Source organism: Bombus terrestris, chromosome 5, assembly GCF_910591885.1.
Source record: "Bombus terrestris chromosome 5, iyBomTerr1.2, whole genome shotgun sequence".
Taxonomy (NCBI): Eukaryota; Metazoa; Arthropoda; class Insecta; order Hymenoptera; family Apidae; genus Bombus; species Bombus terrestris.
The window spans coordinates 874,393-895,041 of NC_063273.1; the positions used below are offsets into that span (position 1 = coordinate 874,393).

The following is a 20,649-nucleotide window of genomic DNA, read 5'->3' on the forward strand; positions in this document are numbered from 1 at the left end:
CCATTAGTATGCTTACTGTCGAGTGCCGTTACAACTATTTCTTTTTATGGAGGGTTATAGAATTTTTCACGACTTTGTTAGAAAAATGTTCGTCCCTTGACCTCGGCTACGTTCGGAGACCAGGTTGTCACCTCGAACCCAAACTCATTCTCATAGATTGTAGGCAATTACGATCGGGCCGAAGGACGGTAATTGTTTGGAATCCAAATTACAATATTAGGAGTTTTTCCCCGGTTTCGACGGGAAGGCTCCGGTGTCTCTCCATCTCCGACATACATATATATGTATATTATTTTATCTTATTAACGTATTTTATTGCTCTTATTTGTCAGAGAGCTAGCCGTACAAGGTTTTACACGTCGATATTTTACGTCCGTCGAGAGAAACTTTGACGTATTTACTTGCAACCGATACGTGTCGGTTTGCATTCGTTCTCGACGAAATCGTATTTTTCCATCGTTGGAAGATCTCGCGAGTTCGATCACCTTTCCCGATCGAAGTTTGTCAAAGTTCGTCGAAGATCGTCGGAGGAAAGATGGAATTGTATCATTGCCGCGAAAATGACTGATTTATAGGAGTGTTGGAGAGTTAGCAAGGTCATCGGACCTTGCAATTAACGTTAAAATCGAAAGAAACACCGGCCGTGGAACGGTACGAACGTATCACGTTCGATCGACAGAAATTTCGTGACGCAGCCTGGTTGTCGGTAGGTGAAAAAGAAGACTACGACGTTATAGACAATTTACGGTATAAACGAGGTAAATTTCGAGGCAAATTTCGAGTTGCTTTAAGGGGTTGCGTGTCGTTCATCACGCTGCAGCACGCTGACGAGTCAATCGGCCACAGGGTATTTTACGAATTCTTCTTCTTTTTCTTCCTTTCTATCCTTCTTTCTTGCCCCTTCGTTCGTCCTTTCTTTTCCCTCTGATCGTTGCATCGCTGCATCGGTTGCTTCCTCTTCTTCTTTCTCTCGTCGCTGCTCGTCTATATGGAAGCGAATCGTAAAAAGGACAAAAACAATGGAACAAAATTCGGACAGTGATTCCGAGATACGGACAGATGTTTAGGGGATCATTAGCCGGTAATGGCGCGCTCGCGATGCAGCTTTCCCTCGCATAACGAGCCGATTTCGACGTTTCGCTACGATCGTTCGAAAGCCGGACGATCAGCTGACACTTTGCCGCGATTATTCGTGCAATCGCGATCTCTTTCTCGAGAATTCGCGTGATTACGCGAGAGCGGTTCGAGGTTTCGCCGGTCGTCGAGTCTGCGAGGAAGGACGCGACGGGCCGGCTCTATTTGGTAGAAAAATTTCGTAGAAAATCGTTTCCACGTATCTCGAGTTTCAAGTTCGATGCGCAATTTCTTTCTTTATCGGAATCTGGTATCGATTTAATTTATCGCGTTGATTTATTACCATGGTATCGAGTATTTGGCGATAATTCTCACCTCTGTTGGCGACGTTCGAGGAAACTTGCGAGGCGTACGTGCTGGGTGAACCACCCTCGATCCCCGTGTGATCCGTATGAAGTCCACCGCCTCGGAGAATTCGATTTACCGAGGAGACGGAGGGTAAGCTTTGAGGATCGCAAGCTCCTTGTCGCGCCAACTGTTCTCGGATCTCCCAAGCGAACATGGTTGGTTGTTCTTGTTTCATTCGTAGAATCTTCTTCACGACCGTGGGGGTGGCCACTTGCTGCAATAAATCGAAATTACAAGCGTACCGATTAAATGAAAGATTCGTTTGGAAAGACGCACGAATCCTAAAGTCGCGGCATTATCGTATCGTATCTTTGTATTCGTCGTTAGGAAAAAGATCGGCCGAGAAAGCATCGAAGACACCGATCTTTCGAAATATTCGCGCGAAAGAAAGTTCGCAAATTGTCTGGAAGATAATTGTCACGCACGCCCGTATTTAATACACGTTCTCCGTTGGCTAACGTATTCATCGAGTTTGTCGACTTTGTTAAACGACCATACTCGAAGTTTAACGACGCGCTGCTGTAGTAAATGTCGATTAACGCAGCTAAATTTGACGATTTTGCATAAAATATAAGGGCAGGTATACGGAAGACGGCTACCGTAGCAATGTCGCGAGATAGCACCTGATTCTTCGAAAAGAGGCGATTTACGTCGTCGTTATTTTTCAAACTCGAACGCCGCTGTTTGCGATACTCGTCGGGACATAACGCGATGTTATCGATTCGATATCGACTCTTCTATTCCTTCGTAATTTCTTCTCGCCATCTTCCTTAACCGAATTATCGGATTTTATCGACGATACACGATAAAGTCCTTGCGGTAAGATATACGAGTATGTCGGATCTTTTTCTCACCGACGAGGAATCACTTTGTGGCAAAAAGAAACGTAAAACGTAACACCTGGAAGGAGAAGTATCCGCGTAATCGTTGCCACCTTTTCTCGCATTCATTTTCCTTTTTAATCGTTTTTATCTGTTTGCTTTGGAATCGAACACCATAAGCTAAATTAACCGAACCGATTACGACGAATATCTCTTCGCTTTCGGTGTTTTCGATATTCTTGCGTATCAACGCGGTCTAAATTCGCGAAGAGAACTCGACGTTCCATTCGTTTAGACAGACAAAAGCCAAAAAACTAACGTCTATTGACGCTTATATACCAATGGTCGTACCATCTCGTAGCATCATCGACCATCAGATTCGGAAAGAGAGATTTCACTAAAATTCTATAGTACGGTATTCCCGTTGCCATCTAGAACATTTTTCCGAGATAAAAAGTGTCTTGTACGAGCGTTTTCCGCCGCGCAGTGCGAGAATCTATCGGACCGAAAAACGTTTGGACGGTCGGCGACCGTTGTCGATTATTAACCCGGTGGTTTTTCCATCCGGCTGGGGACTCGACGCTATCTCATCGACAAATTAACGCGAAAGTGGTCACACTGTCGTCGAAAGGGGCAGCGAGCAGCGGCCATATGTCGTTCACAGGTGAAGCACGCTGGTTGCGCCGGTGGATCAGATAACGGGTAAAGATCGCAAAGGTAGGTGGGTAACGCGTACCGCGCTTTATTACAGTTTAGCCCCGGTTTACCGAGGAGGCGGGCTCATCCGTTCCTCGCAGACGCGTCCCGTTTCTTTTCGACGGTCCCTTCGAGTGGGCCCAGTGGTGCTCAATCTGGCCACCGTTCATTTGACTTGCTAATGAAGTTGCGCGTCCGGGCCCCGGATAATTTTATGCTAACGCGATGGAAATGTTATTCGTCGTACACAGATTTTCGAGATCGCCGATTTCTCTGGGGCGGCCACGCCACCGACACCAGATCCCCACCCTCTTGGTGGTTATCGTTTCTCGCCAGATTTTCTGTGCAGGGGGCATCGAGTATGTTATTTTCTTCGTTCTAAGCTCTTTTTCTCCTTATCGTATTTTATCACTATCTTATTGCCTATCGCGATTTTTATATTATTTTGTTTCTTTTAACTCGAATCGTCTTATGTTTCGATTTTCATTATCCGTTGTACGATCGAAATAACCGATCGTACGATCGTTGGTGGAATCTTATTGCGAATAATCGCGTACGACGTGCGTCTTGATCCTTCAAGCGCCGCTACATTTCCATAAATCCTTAAAACGTAAGAAAATAGAAATAGAATCAAGGCTGGATAGCACGAAGTTTTCGATACACGACGTCGCTCATTCGTGTTTCACGAAATTCTCGTTTCGTCGTCTATCGACGACAGTTTTTCCCTACTTTCCATATTTTTTAAACGTCTGGATCGTGCATCGATGGCGGTAAAGTTATCGATATACACATTTGCATTGTATATTGTAGGTTCTGCGTCTATACGTGTTTTCGTATAACGTTTTCGTTCTATCGTAGCTCGTTTAACGATAATTGTTAATGTTAACTTTCATCGAGATAAAGAGAGAAATGACGCGAGTGTAAGGTATCGTTGGTCGCGATACATGGCTGGGCACTTCCGTTCGTTACCAAATTATACCTTTGGTTACCTAGTAAATTACCTAAAGCATGTAACGCAACAGTGTCGTAATAATTCTCGACTCGTTTCAAAATGTCCTACCAAACGACTCTAATGACTCGTAGAAAATATCTTTGTACTTGTACAACGATCTAACGAAAGCGTGTTAATTTGAATAAACGATATCGAATCGTATTCCGCAGGTTTATGGTTTATAAAATAAATAGTTTATAAAGTAAATAGTTTGTAAAATAAAAAGTGTACTCCTCGAATTTTGAACATTAAAGTGTACGCTGTAAAATATCATTCGACGTTGTTCGTTCGAATTGATATATTTTGGTCGAATCGTTATCACCGAGGAACGCTCGAATCGCGAATTAATAGCAAGTCTCGATCGATAGTCCGCCGGTAGTCCGTGGTGGATCGAACGTTCCCTGGAATCTATTCGTCTTCTCTGAACAAGAGCGCACGTTGAACGATGGGAAGAGCGGCCGGTGTGTGTCCGTCCATTGAATAGGGCCGATATGGCAGCACCACTGTTAGGCAGAACGTTTAAGGGGGCAGCCGTCTCCCCGTCCGCCTAATAGTTTCAGGGGTTAGGACAAGCATCGCGTGCTCCCAGGAGCATCTCAGATTCTAATCTGACACTTCCGTCGTCATTGCCGCAATTACCCCGGCCCACGATATACGTGTCCTAATGCCTACCCTCTCGCGTTGTACCGCGTACCCTTGAGCGGCCCCCGAGCGGCCGCTACGGGTTGGTTCCCGGCGACGTTCATCGACGATGTGTCTTTCGTGTGCGTGCCACATCGCGCTACACCGCAGCGTACCACACCGCGTCACAAAGGAAATTGCTCGCATGGACATCTGGCGCTAAACGTTAGATAACGTAAACTATCGAACAGGTTGACCAACTCGGTAATTACCGTCGCTTTTGGTATACGGGGTTGCTCCAATTGTTGTTCGCGATAAGACGCGCGTGGAGATGGGTTAATGACATCCTTTCCTCTTTCTTTTTTCGGGGGACGAACCAGGTAGCCGGTACCCGATCGTCGCCAGTTCTCGCCGATCGTTTCGATATCAACGTTCCTCCGTTTCCTTTTCGTTGCGCGACAGTTGCGCGATATATTGGCCTCGAGGGTACGAATTTGTCGTTTATCGAGGTTGGTCGGAGGATTTTCAGGCGCGCTTCGATTTAGCTTTTCACTGGCGCGATTTTTTAACGTCGTGTCAACCGTTGATAAAACGATGTCAAACGTAGAAAGATCTACTTGTTTCTTTCTTTTTACAAGTTTTTGATCGTCGAACGTTAACGACTATTTACTCGAACCGGTATCAGCTGGTATTTGAATTATATCGCAGGTTGCGAATTTTTCTCGATTAATTCTCTAATCAATTTGTCACGATACGATCGCAAGAAAGTTATCGATCGACAAGCCGCGTTAATTAGCACGTTGATCCGTTGAACGGAACGAGCTCCGACGTGCTCGATCGCTGGCTGTTTATTCTCGTCGTCGCACAACGTTTAACCGGCTGTTGCTAAATCATGCATCGAGAAATAAATACCCATCCGTCAGAAAGATCAGGCGCGACTCGTCACCGTGTTCGCGCGAGATCTTAATTACCAGATAAATGGAAACGCTTGTGACGGAGGAACGGCAATCGTCGGGGGAAAACGAGCGTTCGCATGCGACAATATTTATGACGTATTCTTCGAGAGAAGTCTGACGAATGTATCGAACGATCTCGCGGAATTAACCGTGCAGCAAGGCCGTTATTACAGGACGCGCGCGTTCAAGGAAACACAAGCATTCGATATCGAAATACCTCTCTCGCGATTTTGCGATCGCGTTATTAAAGTCAGCGACGAAAGTTTCCTGTAAAATTGGATCGTTAATTGAAAATAAACGTGCAATGCGTACAGCGTATACAGGTATTTATCATTAAAGCGTTAAAACACGTAAGCCGATTGTTATTAAAATCTACGAATTAATGAGAAACTAACGGCTAAAAAGAATATTTGCTTATTCGTTTAAATATAATTAAAGATAATTCTCAGTAGGTAACGATAAGATCATTTTTAACGCTCGTTATCGACCTCGATGCGTTTAAGACGGTTGTTCGCGACGCTGTATAGTAATTCTGTCACGTAGACTCGAGTAGAAGAAGAGAACATTTTCGGCGTAAACTCCTTCACCTCGAAACGTGTAATTTCGCGTGTCTTAAAACGTTTACGCACCGTTCGATCAATCTCGATTCTTCGCAAATACGACATTCGGTAATTTTCATTACACGCTCAGGTAATAGCATACACGCGGGCAACGAATAGTACGGGCTACGTGTCTCGTACGCGTTGGCGAATTAATTCCGTTCGATGCGTATCTTCGGCAGAAAACGCGGTAATTCCAGGAAGCAGTCGTACACGGTTTTCCTGTCTCGAACGAACGGGTAATCAACAAAATTTCGTGGATCGGCGCACCTGTGGCCGCGACGCCGGACCGTTGTGCAAACAGCGAAAACGAGAAAAAAAAAAAAAAAAAGAAAAAGAAGAAAGGAAAGAGGAGGCGATCGAAAGAGGGAACCGTATGATCGCGGGTACGATTTTCTTCGCGTTCCACTTTATTATCGGGAAGGTTTCGACGGGGCGTACATTTTTCATGAGACGATTTCCTCTGCCGTGATGCGACGCCATTATCTGACGCCGTATCGCGTCGCTTCCAGCACGTATGTACATACACCGACTCGAGAGATAACGAGCAACCAGGACGAAAGTAGCTTTACACGGTTCGGAAACCGCGCACGGCACACGGTGGAACACGTGTAGATCGAGCGGATAGTTGGACAATTAATTCGCAAATTAACCGGTCGATTGGAAAATAATCGGCCCTGGCTAACGACCGTGACGGATTTCCTGGAACGCGCCGCGACGACCACCGGTCGTGTCGGTGAATACAATCAAGATACCGGCTTGGTTCGAGCGTAATTTCCCTTGTAATTTGTAATTTGCGAATAAAAATACCGACGCTTTTATCGATGACGAGTTTCGCTGCGCCTATCTATTCAAAGTCTGTGTTATAGTTTAGCGTTTGCGCGCTTCTGCGTTATTCTGCTGGCAATTTATTAAACATCTGACCTTTTTATCGTCCACAGTTTCGTCGGAGATTCCAGCTTCGTAATATTTCGCGAGTACGCCAGCCTCCGCATATTCATCGTCTGTATAGTCACAGCGAGTATAACACATCGATATATATTAAGCAAAAGGTAGAGATTGCAGGAAATTTGATAAATTTGTATAGTTTTTCAGAGTATTTGTACGATTTAATCATCAAAGTTAATAAAGATAATAAATCAAGGAAATTCCTCGCCGTATCTAGCGTAACATGTATCGAAAATGCTAAAAATATCGAAATTTTTATATAAAATCTAATTACGTTGTCCCTCGTAATCGTCGGTTTCTTAATGTTCTTGTTACAAATTCTCAGAAAAATCTTCTTCGTATTTATACGAAATACGTGTACTTCCAATTTTTCGTATAAAATTGAAATATTAAGACAACGCAACTGTAAATCGTCTTATCGCAATTCAAAGAGAAATCGTAACGCGGTTAAATTTCATTTACGTTTCACTGGAAGCTTAACGCGAGTCACGTCTGACGTATCATCGACTCGAACTCCTTTCGAGACACGACCTGCCGTTTCATCGATGGTCGGTCGACACTTACTTTCCGTTACTTGGCAAAAATTTTCCGCCGAGTTATAACGGACGTTCGGCGAAAGCAACGTTAAAAGTGGCTTTCAGAAGAAGGCAATCGGATTAAAGCTACCGTGTAATTAAGAGTCCTTTGGCTCGAATTCATTACACACGATTACCGGTATTTCGTCCTTCTTCGACTCGCAAGCAGAAACGTCGGGTTAATCGAGAGCTAAAATGCACGATGTGTATACTTATCAAGATGTACCGAACATCTCCAAATATCCCTAATAACGTTTAAATAATGTTGCAATCGCAGCATTCGGAGGTTTTAATCGTCGCGTTCAACGCCTCGTTTCTACGGAATTTAATTACAAGCGATAAGGAATACGCAAACGAGACGGTCTCGCCTCGAATAAACGTGGATAATACGGTTGATCATAAAAACATAAAACACGGGGAAGAAGAAAAAGTCAATAGGAGCATGTATATCGTGCGAATATGTTCTGCAAAGACCTAATAACGCGAAAAATCCACTAAAATCAAAATCAAAAGTACGTTGGAACAGTTTTGTCGTCGAGTAATCACGTCCGAGCTCGAAGACGATGCAGCTTGTCTCAAAGTTAAACGACGAATGGCAACTATGGTACCACAAACGAAGCACTTTACCGAAAACTGGAAAAACTTTTCACGGGTCTTTGATGAATACGCGAAGAAGAAAAATCACAGATCCGAAAGGAATGTTCGTTCTCTTGCAACTTTCTAGGAAAACGTCGCTTTTACGAGCGTTAAAATCACCGCACGTTGATACTTTCCCCTTTGCGCTGAAACTATCAAAGCGCAATACGACAAATCTCTCTTAAGCGATAGACATCTTGTAAATTGAATAACGGCGCGTTTCTGGAAATTTGAGTGACTTTTTTTTTTTTTCTTTTTTTTTCTTTTTAAATACATAGACGAAATTACGTATCCATCCTGTTGCCATATTTTTCATTCTAATCGTCTTGATCGTAGAATATATATCGTATCTCGGTCGTTAGCAGCTCCGCGGTATAAACCGAAAACTCGTATCCGCGCGAAAACAGCAAAGACTCGCCTTCTTCATTACCCTCGAGGAAAATCGCTTCTCTGGAAAGTCAGGGTCGCGATGGAAACTGCAGAAACGCAATATCCGGCGGCTCGACTATTTTGGCATCGCCTGGTACCAAAACGAACACGCCACGATAATGGCCGTTGATGACGATCGTTTACATGCGCTCGTAATCGTCCTCGAGCACAGTCAGAATTTAAATATGCTCTTCAAGTTTCCACGCAAGAGAGCGTGGTGAGGAAGAAGGAGAAGACGAAGAAGAAGGAGAAGGAAAACGCGGCAGGAGAGAGGAACGCGGATCGCGATCGAGCGCCGGGAGGTCGATGCACGCCAGGCATGGTCGTTATTAAAATAAATTCATTAAGCCGAAACGGGGATCGCGCGAGTTCCCGCACGGGCGCGTCGTAAGAAATTCACTGTGTTGGTAGTGTGCAATTATATTGTCATTAGTGACGTCACGCGCGTAATACAACGCGGCTTCCTCTTATTCCGTCATCTTCTTTTTTTTTTTTTCTCTTTTTCATTATTTTTCCTTTTTCTCTCTTCTTCGCGGATGCTCCGTGGCAGGCTCCGTGGCAGGCTCCGTGTGGCGTTCGCACAGGGTACCATCGCATCGCGCGAGATTCATCTGGACGGAGATAATCCAAGCACCACCCCTTGGCCCTTGATTATCGAACCCGTGTAACGTACTACGAGATATCGCGTGGTCGGTACTGTTGCCACGTCGGAACTCGTTAACTCGTAATTTCCTTCCAGATCGTAATTTCCATTTCGAGATCTAAAGCCTCGTTCAGATCGGTAGTTCGAGTCGCTTCGAAACGATTCGAATCGAGCAATTTAACTTGAAAAGTTTCGTTTTCGACGCACGTCGAGTTACTTCGATTGAATCGGTTTGGCTCGTTGTCAGGGTTGTTAAAAATACGTTGTAAATATCGTATGTTGGGACGAAACGCAATACCATCGATAATATGCAACATATCGCTTATAAAAATTTCGAGTCGATCCTATTTTCCAAATAGCCTAAGAGTTTCAGAAATCCGAGGAATTAAAGATACGTTATATATTTTCCGATTTCGATAAAAGTCGCGTTAACTTCAGCGAAAGCAATTGCCAATATTCGTCGATTACTAGAATCACGATCTGCTGAAAGGTCGTACGTACGCCCGATCAAACAAAATCTCGATCTTAATCCCTTGGTTTTTACATCAGCCGGACGCTATCGCCTGCGATCTATCTATCGATCGTTTCAGCCATCCGAAGCTCGTTAGCGAAAAAAATTCAATGAAAGGTGTTTAATATCGTAAATCGAATAGTCCGGCGGCGGCGTCGTAAACAGAGAATTTGAATTTCAAATCGGACAAGCATTAAGAAGCACGGGGACGGAGCACGGGGACGTGGTGGAATCGTTGGCGAACGCCCCTGCTGAATTCATCTTTCGCGCGTAAAAACGAGCCTTAAAGGGTCGCTAAGTGCGTCTAATTCGACTCGTTTTCCGTCGGAACGATCGGCTTTACGATCGTCCCGTGATTCCCTCGGCCATCGTTTCCCTGCCTCTCCGTCCTTCTCGTTTCTCTCGCTCGCTGCTCGAAAGATTCGAAACAACGTGCCGATAATTCGGCGCGCGACACCGTGATCGCGGCGCGAGCGCAAGAAAACCGACCGTGCAAAGCCATGAAATTATGCAAATGCACGCCGCTGCAAGGTGTTTGGATAATTGCGCGCGCTGTCGGCTCCGCGCAGCCCTTACTTAAAATCACATCAGCGCCGTGCTGCCGGCCGACGACTTTTGCGCCCGCGTCTCGCCTCCTCTCATCAGTGTCACCGCCCCATAACGCACACACATCCTTCCCTCGCGTTTATTACGCTTTTTGTCCTGTAGCTAACTTCTTCTCCTTTCTCTTTATCCGCCCCCTTCTTTCTCTTTCTATCAAGTCGCCGCTGAAGCTTCCAGCTACTACGGTACAGTCCTTTACGAATTCAATTTTTGAACCGTTCGCACTCGGCAATTTGAACAATTTTAACAATTTGAACAATTTTAACCGACAGACTCTTGCAAATAGGAGGTAGGTCGATCGGAGGTACGCGCGATCGTTTATGGCCACGTTGTTTTCGAGTTAAAGCGTAATTGTCGGTAATTATTTGTACCGGCTCCGCGTTATGCCGCAGTTTACGACGCGGGGATAATTGACGCGGGTATTTAAACGGGAAATTGATGGGGGATATCGGATAATTCCGGTGCAAGATCGCAGGGCGAAAGGAGCGACGTTATCGGAATCTATCGAAAACGCGTAAGCTGAAACAACGTATATACCATACCGTACAATTTCGATTGGTTACTAAATTTTAAGGACTAGTTGAAAACTCGACACCTTGTACTTACGCCACGTTTGCTACTATACCTGTATTACGCTTCGTAACGTGTACGTATAAATATTAATAAGATATCTCGCTCGAATCGAAAACAAGGGACGTTTGAAGAAGCAGCGATCAATTACAGCTTCGAGGGTAGTATGTCGCGTAGTTTGTTAATAACGTTGCATCGGGATTATATAAATTAATAGAATCGCGTTCTGTCGCGTTCGTCATCGAGGAAACGCACGAAGCAACGCGATAAATAACAAATACGAAGTCTTTCCACGTCTTCGTGTCACTTTGTATCTCTTTGTAACTTAAAACGGTTCCAAGATCGTTAAAACGCTTACTTTCGTTTTGCTTCCTCCGATGCTTCCTGGTCGAATGCTTCCCGTCTCGTAGAATCTCGTGAGAATCTTCGAGACGCATCCATGAGACACAAGAAGTTGCCGTGAGATATCGCAAGGTCTGACGCCGACCAAAGCGAGCTGTACGATTCTTTGTCGAACGCAATCGGGCAATGGCCTCCCGTTAACAAACACACCACCCAATTGATTAACTCCTGCTTGACCTGCAACAGCAAACAATAAACCGTTTCCATTTAATTCCAAGTCCAAGTCCAAGTCCAAGTTTCTATCGTTCGTTCGTGCCTGGTTGTCGTTTCCATCCAAACATTCTTATACACCGTATTGTTCGAATATCGATCTATTTTTTGCTAGCTTTTATTTGTTAATTTTCTTTATTCGTTTGTTCGCTAAATATTTTCTTTCCTCGATGCCCGTGTAACTCGCGTAATAGCCACGATAACGCTCGTAGAAACGACACGGCAATCGACTTGTTAATTGAAACTGCTACTCGTCGTCGCGTATGATACACGCTGCACACGTACGCGGTTGAACAAACGCAGAAAACGAGCGTACGCGTTTTTGCATCGCCATTACGAGAAAAAGCGTCGTTATCCAGGCGATAATCGCGAGGAAAACGTTGGTCGAGCGAACTAAAGCGTCTACCCTTGGGTTAACGAAATTAAATCATTAGCCGTCGCTGGAAGGAAAAGATCGAAGGCATCGCCAAGACACAGCTGCTGCTGTGTCTCTTTTGTATCTCACGTAAAATGCACAATAATAAAAGGACGATAATCCGCTAATAATTAGTCCGGTTCAGGGTGGAGCACCGGGCAGATGCATTTTTTCCGAACCTCTAATAATACAGTTGGGAACGCTAGAGCGAACTATGTACTTAATTGGCTCTAAAATTTTGTTCACTGTAGCGTCAGTTTGTTCTACGATACGAGTATAGTACGTTGAAATTCAGACTACGAGTCTACGATTTAAAACAAACTTGCTGCTGTTCGAAAATGCTGTGAAAAATATTATTATCGTTTTCTTCGCGATCGTTTTAACGATCCATTTTGATATTTTGTTTCTTTTTTTTCTTTTTTTTTAAATACCGAAATACACGTTATAAAATCTAAAATACACGTTATAAAATACACGAAACGTCAAAGTGTCTGACGATACGCGACGACTTTGATCGTTCTGTTGCAGAGTTCAAGATCGAATTTTAAAAACACCGAAGCTCGGTTAATTCGGAAAAGACGACTTTCCTCTTGCTTTGTCGGTGAGTTCCGAGGGATTCTCGAAAGACGGAAACGAAGGGAAGAAAGAATCGTCATTTCGACGTTCTTACGGGAACGTCGAAAAGGAAAGAGGACGTATAATTATCCGCAGTCCCATCGGCGGACGTTGGACGCGGGCAGGAAGCAGGGAAAGAGGAACGGCGACGCTCGTCGAAATTGTTTTCCGCTAATTTTCAAACGTCGCCCTCCGATTACCGTCTTTACCAATTTTTCACGCGCTCCACGCGAAACGAAATTACTCGGATTACTCTTCCTCGATGTTCGCTAACTCGTCGAGTCGCTCGAGTTTTCTCGCATACTACGGTAACTAGCTCGATCCCCGTGAAGATAACGCGTTCTCGATTTTTGATACAGCTGATACGCCTGTGCGAGGTCTTCGCCCGTGGTTGCGCGTATTTTAATTGCTACGAGGTAGTGTTCCCTACAAGGTAGCGACGGCGAATTTATGGTGGATGCGTCGTTGCGTTACGCGATACTTTGATGTTCACCGATGTCGACCGACGAGGATAACGCATTGTTACGTAAGTAGATTGAATATTTATGGCGATTAGCAGAGAAGATTATCACGAGGAGGAAATTGTTTAAATCCTGTGGACTTGTTATATGGTTTGCAAATATTTGGTTCCAAGGAGTCTGTGCTTTTTATGTTTATCTATCCGTATATTCTTACGTATCTATATTCTTATCTATACTTGTTCGATGCATTGGAAGGTTTTTACGATAATGATTTTGTAAGACCAAGATGATTACGATCGTAATAAAATCCTGTTACGCAAGCATTATATCAGCGCGTTCACGGTGAAACGATACGAATCAAAGCCTTGAAGAATTATTATTAGACCTATTATCTATTTGGAAATCCTTTTTTAAATCTACTATCCACTGTGTGATTTAGATTTCTGCCTTGACAAATTATTAGTATTCGTATTACGTTCCGTTTTTGTGGTTATTTAGCAGTTCGTGGCTGTTATTTAGTCGTTACGTAGTAAATATTACAATTAGTCGAGATTGACAAATACGTTATAAGCATAAACGCGTAAGGTCTGACAGAAATGCGCTTAGTGGTTCGAAGCATTAAGCTCAATAGCATTATTCTATCGCATCGCCTCTGTTATTCCCTTTCGTATCGTAAAACTAAGACACACGCTATCCGCGAAACGTGCGGCAAATCTATCGACGTTTAAAAGTTAATCCGGTTGGTTGGTATAAACGGGCCTAATTTCCTCTACGCGTGTCCAACGCGAATTAACCCCGTAACCGTTCGATTAATTTGCAGAACGCGTCTGCGGTAGAAAATATTACGAAATAAGATGTTACATTGGAATTGCGTCATTTAAAACGGGAAGCGAAGCGATTACTAATAACCGTTGGCAACGAGCGAACGGTCCTTGATGACTTTTAACAACGTCGACGATCCAGTCGGCGATCGACGAATTCCTACCAGGCTTTCAAAGTTATTTAATCTTGGTCGATTTTCGATTTCCTTTCGAGTCTCTTACGCTTTTATAGGCCACTTTGCTTCTCGTCGATGGACAGAAGTGAGAAACGAGGCAATTCGTACGATCGATAAAATCGTCGCCCGCGATCCGAGATCAAAAGAGGCAGAGCGGAAGGCTCGTTCGAATCGGCCGAGAAATTATCATAATTCGTTTCACGGACGAAATTTTGATGGAGGATCGTTTCTCAGATTCCACGGTCACACGGCTGCTTAAATTAACGATATCCAGATAATAAAATCCACCTTTTCGCTAGCGGGACAACCGTTGGCATACGCGCTTCCACCGCTCGTACTTTCGCAGACGCCACTTTTCAGTAGAGACGACTTAAATCATTCGAATATAGCGTGTATAGTTCGAGTCCTTAAATGTCGGACGACATTTTAAGATACGAGAATGCTAATTCTCGCATAAATTCGATCCTTACGTTGTCTCTGGAGGAATAGTCGCGAGAGCAGAAATTAGGTAAAACATATCGCACAAGTCGAGAATTTAAGAAAAGTCAACTTGGACAAAATCGATGTAACGAATATCTGGATAAAAGATACGTAATACGAATACCAAGAGCGAAACCATTTTCGTTTCCACGTCTCGTTGCCTTCGTTTCTAAATAAATTTCCCAAGTTAAAATTTCGTTTGACGCAGCAGCCCTTCGTGTTATTCGTACTCGTACGATATACTAACGAAATTTATGTGGACAGATTTATATAGATTCGGAATGTCAAATTCCAAGTTCCAAGTTCCCTAAAAATTCTTCAAGGTTGTTGCTTCAGCGACTCAATCGTTTCAATATTTTTCATCGTTTTACCGAGAAACCGATGGAATCGAGCAAACGACGAGGTCGTGACGACTAAATTACCGCCAAGGATCGTAAAACGGTAACACCCGGAAATAAAAACGTCGATCGATCACCAATTTTATATCGATCCGTTGAAAATCGAACGAGGACGGACGGGACGATGCCGACGCGCGTTTAACCACGCGCGGAATAAAATTTGAGTTACGCCGCCTCCGGACGTTCCCTGCTCTCTTTGAAACGGCCGAACGAGGCAAAGGGTCCGAACAGCTTCGAGATATTAAACCCGCCATAAATCAACGGTGGCTTACCGACCGCGAAAACACCCTAATTCCCCGATCATTTTCGGTAGCCGACAATTACTTAACGGCATAATTATTGCCAGAAAATGAAATCTCACGCAGATTTCTGCCGTCTACCCTTCGACGAACCGATGTTGCTGTACATCGATGTAAATGGCGCGGTCCGTTGTAAACGAGTTTCGTCTTTACTTAAATCGAATATATGCCATCCGAAGCGGATAGATAATAAGCGTTAAATACAATGCCACGGAATATCGAAATTTATCGATACAACGAACGATCGACCGGTTCGATCCTAATTTTTCGAATAACGATATACATGTATTCAGAATTCGCTTTCGACGATAACGGATATCTAAACGGAGTCGACAAGATTCAAAAATTCCCGAATCGATGCCAGTAAAATCCAAAGATTCGACGAAACGCGACGAATCGGCGAGTTCTTGATATATTTTGTTGAAATCGTGAAAATTCTTGCACTTGGAGCATCGATACGAGATATCCTTTACAGTTAGGTAAATTACGGGTTGGGCGACTCGTTCGTCGAGTGATTCAGTTCGGTGATTACGAACAGGGAAAATGGATACGAAAGAGAAGCTGCGAAGAGAACGTCCCAAAAACATGGTAATAAAAGGGACACGCGAGACGCAAGAGCTCACGGCTGGAGGATGATTTAAGGAGGCCTTTTTAACAGCGGCGACAAACTTTTCGCCACGTTATTACGATGGAATTACATTAAAAAGGAGAGAAATTCTCGCGTGTCGATCCCTCGTTATTCATCGACGATATCCGACACCGGTGCAACGATTTATTCGGCGTTATCGGCAATTATTATTTCACCTCCTCCAAAATCCTGTCGCCTGTGTCCCTTCCCTTCTTTCTTTCGCCTTGTTCGCTCTTTCTCGCGCTATCTCGCACTCTCTTTCGCCGTTTCCCTTCTTTCTTTTTCTCCGCTCCGCCTTAATTTTGGCGCTACATGGTAAAAAGAGTGTCGCTTCCTGTTCCAGGCTTCGCGGATCAGGCCGAAATTACACCGAGGCCAGAACAGCGACAGACCAACACGACCGCCGGCCAAATTATTATTACGGCAAAAACCGAGCAGGAAGTTGCGTTCTTATCTTTCGTAAAAATCTCGGGGCGAAACGCGAAACGCGAAATTGCGCGAATAAATGTCGGATTCCCCGCTGGTCTCTTGTCTCCGCGACGATGGCGCGAACGTGCAAAGTTATCGAGCATGAAGATCGTCCGACGGAGGTTCCACCGATCCAAGAAAAAAGGCCGTAACATTCGATATTCGAACGGTCGTGCCACTTTTTTCCGTCCAGCGATCTTTTTTTTTTCTGCGGAGAGAAACGAGTCCCGTCCAGTGATTGTTTTAGATACTTGTTTTTTAATCTCTTGATTTACGACCTTCCTTCTAAGTAGTTACTTAAGAGGTTGTTATAATTAATCGTCACTGTAATATATACGACGATCGGACTGTGAATGAAACATATAAAATATCCACGTTTCCTATTCCACATTTCTATCGAGCATCGTAACTCGAAAACTGGAAAATCATTTTCTGCGTACATTCCATTTTCTTAATCGTACATAAAACTCCGTCGTCAATGGAGAACGATCATTTGTTAACTAGCCAATAACGATTAAACGTATAATCGGTACCTTGCATTGCTAAAGGCTGAAAAAGCTCGATCAACCGACTAAAGAGCAGCTTTTTCTCGCACGATCGCCGGAATCGCCGATCTTTCTCGTTTCGCTAGAAGATGAAAAAGAAAAAAGAAAAAAAATGGTGAATCGCTATACGTATAAGTTTAATCGCTGGGTATAGCGGTCGAAGAGGAAAATCTCGGACGAGGAATCGAAGACGGTCGATAAGACCAGGGAAAGAACGAAGCGGGACTAATCGTAAGAGAGAAAGGAGAAGGAAGAAGAAGAGGACGAGCAAGACAAAAAAAAAAAAAAAAAAAAATAAAATAAAAAAAAAATAAAAAAAGATATGCGAAATAGCGTATCGATGCATACCGACACGTAAGACCGTGTGTAGGCCATAAACTAGCGGGGGTAGAAAGATATTTATGCGACGGCTGGCGAGCATAGAAGAGCGAAGAAGGATTATATCTTCGGATACGTAATAACGGTTAGCTTGGAATTAGCGAACTAATGCGGGCAAGCGCGTCGATCGGTATCGCGTTTGCCATTTAGGCCCTAACCAAACTATACACCTGCCCTACCTGTAATCACGATCCATCTACGCTAACAGATTTTTTCTCTCCTTCCTTCTCCATATTTCCCTCTTCTTTGCGCACGAGGGACACGCGATGCGACGATCTCTCTTTTTCGCTCTGCAGTCGATCCTAAATCGCATGTATTCGTAATTGAAATGTACGAGCGATACTTACGCCCTTCGTATGGCTCTCTTTAAAGCCGCGTTAACAGCTAATCGGCTGGTTAATGGCTGATAAGATTTTCACCCGACTCACTGGATAATTCGTAATGCGTTTATACGAAGATGCCGAGGGTCGAACGAGGACGAGAGGACGGTTTTACGATTGAATCATCGATTTTACGATGAACAATTTGCTAGCTATTAGGCACTAGGTGTATGGCTGGTTGGCATTATATCCGTTAAACATAGATTATGATACGTACATTTTTGGAAATAAGTGGCGACAAGTAGATAAGTAGATATTTATGGATTTATGGATTTACATGGGCGAAAGTGTCCAGAATGTGTGAAAGTTACGGTACTTATATAATAAACGAAACGAGTTTCCGTTTAAGTTTCATTCTTTTAATCGTATTCATAGGAATATGAGATGTGAGCGAGGAACGTTGAAATTAAGGAGAATTCTTGAATTATCAAATCTCTAAAATGAAAGTATCCTTCGCGAAAAGAAATTCGTATTTCGTTTTACTTTCAAAGAGTTCTTATTACCTTACGATAGAAGTTAAAAGTCGCATTTTTTAAATCCTATTCCGCTCTACCCACGCCATCGTTCTACCACGCGTTCTAATTATATCGATCGCTAATGTGGCAGGCATTTTTTGACGCAAAGATCCGCGTTCGATCGTAAATCATTCTGCCTCGATCAAATAAAGTCTCAGTTCGGATACTTAAACGTTTAATTGCTCGAGTAATTAAGGCGATACAACGTATGCGTCGATGATAGCTAAATCGTTAAAAGGAATGAAAAAGCAATCCTCCCTTCGTTTCAACTGCAATCTCGATACCGCAGCTTGTTTAGAAGTCTTACAAGTCGTGTTAATAATCTACTTAAACGTTGAACGAGGGAAACGAGGAGAAGGAACGACGGCAAGTGGAACCCGAGAGGCAAAAAGCACGGCGGACAGTGCGATATAATTAAACTCGTTTAATAACAGGTCTATAGATCTCGCCTCTCGATTCGCCGTATAAAATTCTTCGTTAATTACTGTCAAACTGGCTTCTAAATCGTAATTTAGCCGACGCCTCGAGCGTCCGATCGCTCGTGGAAGGAATCAAGGAGGAGCAGCAGAAGAAGAAAGAAGGAGCAAGCGCGAAAGAAACGACGCGAGCGCGCGTGCACGCGCAAAGAGAATAAGAAAGGAGCGATTTTAATTTTGACCAGCGAACGACTCGTCTTCTGATCTCGCCGACGGTAGCTGACCTCGTAATAAACGTTCGAGAAAAGATAACGAGAGGCTGGCATAAATGTCATCGTATATATCTGAAACAGCCGATATTCATAGCGCCGATACGTCAGTTTTGCCAAGACTCGTTCGGTCGATGGCTGATTCGCTGACGTTCCGAATCTGTATTTCTGTCGTTTCGCGTTATACGTATATGACTATCGTGCGACGATTTCGTTTCGATCGTGCGCTCGCGTTTCTCTATCGTTCAGAGACGCTTTAAGTTTGCGCAAGGTACGAGAAAGTCGTTGTTGAACAAATTTATATTAAAAAAGGAGTTACGTTAATTACTTTAAAGAATAAATTGCGGCGATAAAAATGCGCTGCAAGGACAACGAAGAAGCGGATAAAGCAAAAAAAAAAAAACGAAATCACAGTGTAAGGACGTTAAAAAAGAAATTTTAGCAACAATAAAACAGCGCAAGGACAACGGGCGAGTAATATCGGTAATTATAAAAAGTGGTACAAGGGCGTTAAAAAACAGATGCAGCAATAAATAAAGTTAGCGCAAGAATACCGAAAGGAGGACGGACAATGAGAATAAAAGTAAAATTCAAGATACCAGCGATAGAACCAAAGGCTAACGAAGCTGAAGAAAACGACGGATAATTTCCAACATACCTATATATACCACGATAGATAGATAATTCCAAGCAGAGGTGGAAATAGAAATTGAACATGGCGAAATCGAAATTTTAACACCGCGATATCGACCACCATAGAAACCTCGGAAGGAGTTAAATCGACGGAAAGTTCGTAAAGAACGAAATTGCAATTTTCTTCGTATCTTTTCTTCCTTTAAAAGATCGCTAGCTACGGCGTCGAGAAATCGTATAAGCTAGAAAGCTCTGTATGGTAATTGCTACAAATATAATTCCCCATATTCTCGTGTATATGCAAATATTCTCATATAAGAAACGATAAACCTGCATCGAGCTTCCAAGACGCTACTAGGAGATAAACGCGTATAGCCTTCGATTTAAATAAATTATAATATCGTATAATCACAGAAGAATACGATACGATCGTTCGGCGTTCTGGAAAATTAAAATTGACGAATTTCGCGAGCGTAAAACTCGATTAAACACAATCTGTTTGGCATAGTAAAAAAAGTGGGGAAATACAAGGTAGTAAACGTAGGAGTGTAGTAGAACTCACCTGTATGCGGCATATTGATCCAAGGATTTCCGCGATAGTCTGGAACAGAAACGAGAACGGTTCATTAACGAATGTAGATCATTCGCAATCATCGGTCGATTCTTTAGCGCACGCAATTATTTCGAGCGCTAGGTTCGTCCGTTTTATGGCATAACGATGACCATATTTCGTACGTGTGTTCGGAGAAGGCCTCGCATGTGTGCGCCGCAGTTTACGGGAACATAGCCTTTACTGTTAATGAATTTAAATGTATTCAAAGGGCGCGCTTGACGCTTGACACGGCAACCCTTAAATATGCAATCGTACCACGCGGCAAAATATTATCGCCTGCCGGTACCGTGACTCTCATTCCGTGAAAATAACGTAATCGCACGTGAAATTGAGCCTAGGTCGATTATTCGCGATCGCCGCGCGTATCGACGATTTTGCCACCCGGCGACAAACGCGCGTAAAAGTATCGTCGCGCTAAACAAACGGAATACGAACAATTATTTATC

At 43.6% G+C, this 20,649-nt stretch overlaps 2 protein-coding genes across 3 annotated transcripts in view; one reads left to right on the forward strand and one right to left on the reverse strand.

Annotated features, from left to right (window-relative positions):
* LOC100647419 (RNA polymerase II-associated protein 3) overlaps positions 1 to 20,649 on the forward strand; it is a 38,289-nt gene that overhangs the window by 9,884 nt on the left and 7,756 nt on the right. Inside the window, exon 13 of one of the 2 annotated variants that reach the window (XR_007224005.1) lies at positions 16,330 to 19,887. The exons of the other annotated variant lie outside the window; for it this stretch is intronic. The gene's annotated coding sequence lies outside the window, so the exon portion shown is untranslated. Of the gene's footprint in view, positions 1 to 16,329; positions 19,888 to 20,649 lie in introns of those variants that run through there. 2 annotated transcript variants of the gene reach the window in all.
* The window catches only part of LOC100647063 (paired box pox-neuro protein), a 33,406-nt gene that overhangs the window by 1,865 nt on the left and 10,892 nt on the right, over positions 1 to 20,649 (reverse strand). The window contains exons 2-4 of the mRNA XM_003395816.4: positions 20,153 to 20,191; positions 11,440 to 11,660; positions 1,450 to 1,696 (exon numbers count right to left, since the gene is read on the reverse strand). Of these exons, the coding sequence (XP_003395864.1) occupies positions 1,450 to 1,696; positions 11,440 to 11,660; positions 20,153 to 20,165 (481 nt within the window). The 5' untranslated portion in view covers positions 20,166 to 20,191. The remainder of the gene's footprint in view (positions 1 to 1,449; positions 1,697 to 11,439; positions 11,661 to 20,152; positions 20,192 to 20,649) is intronic.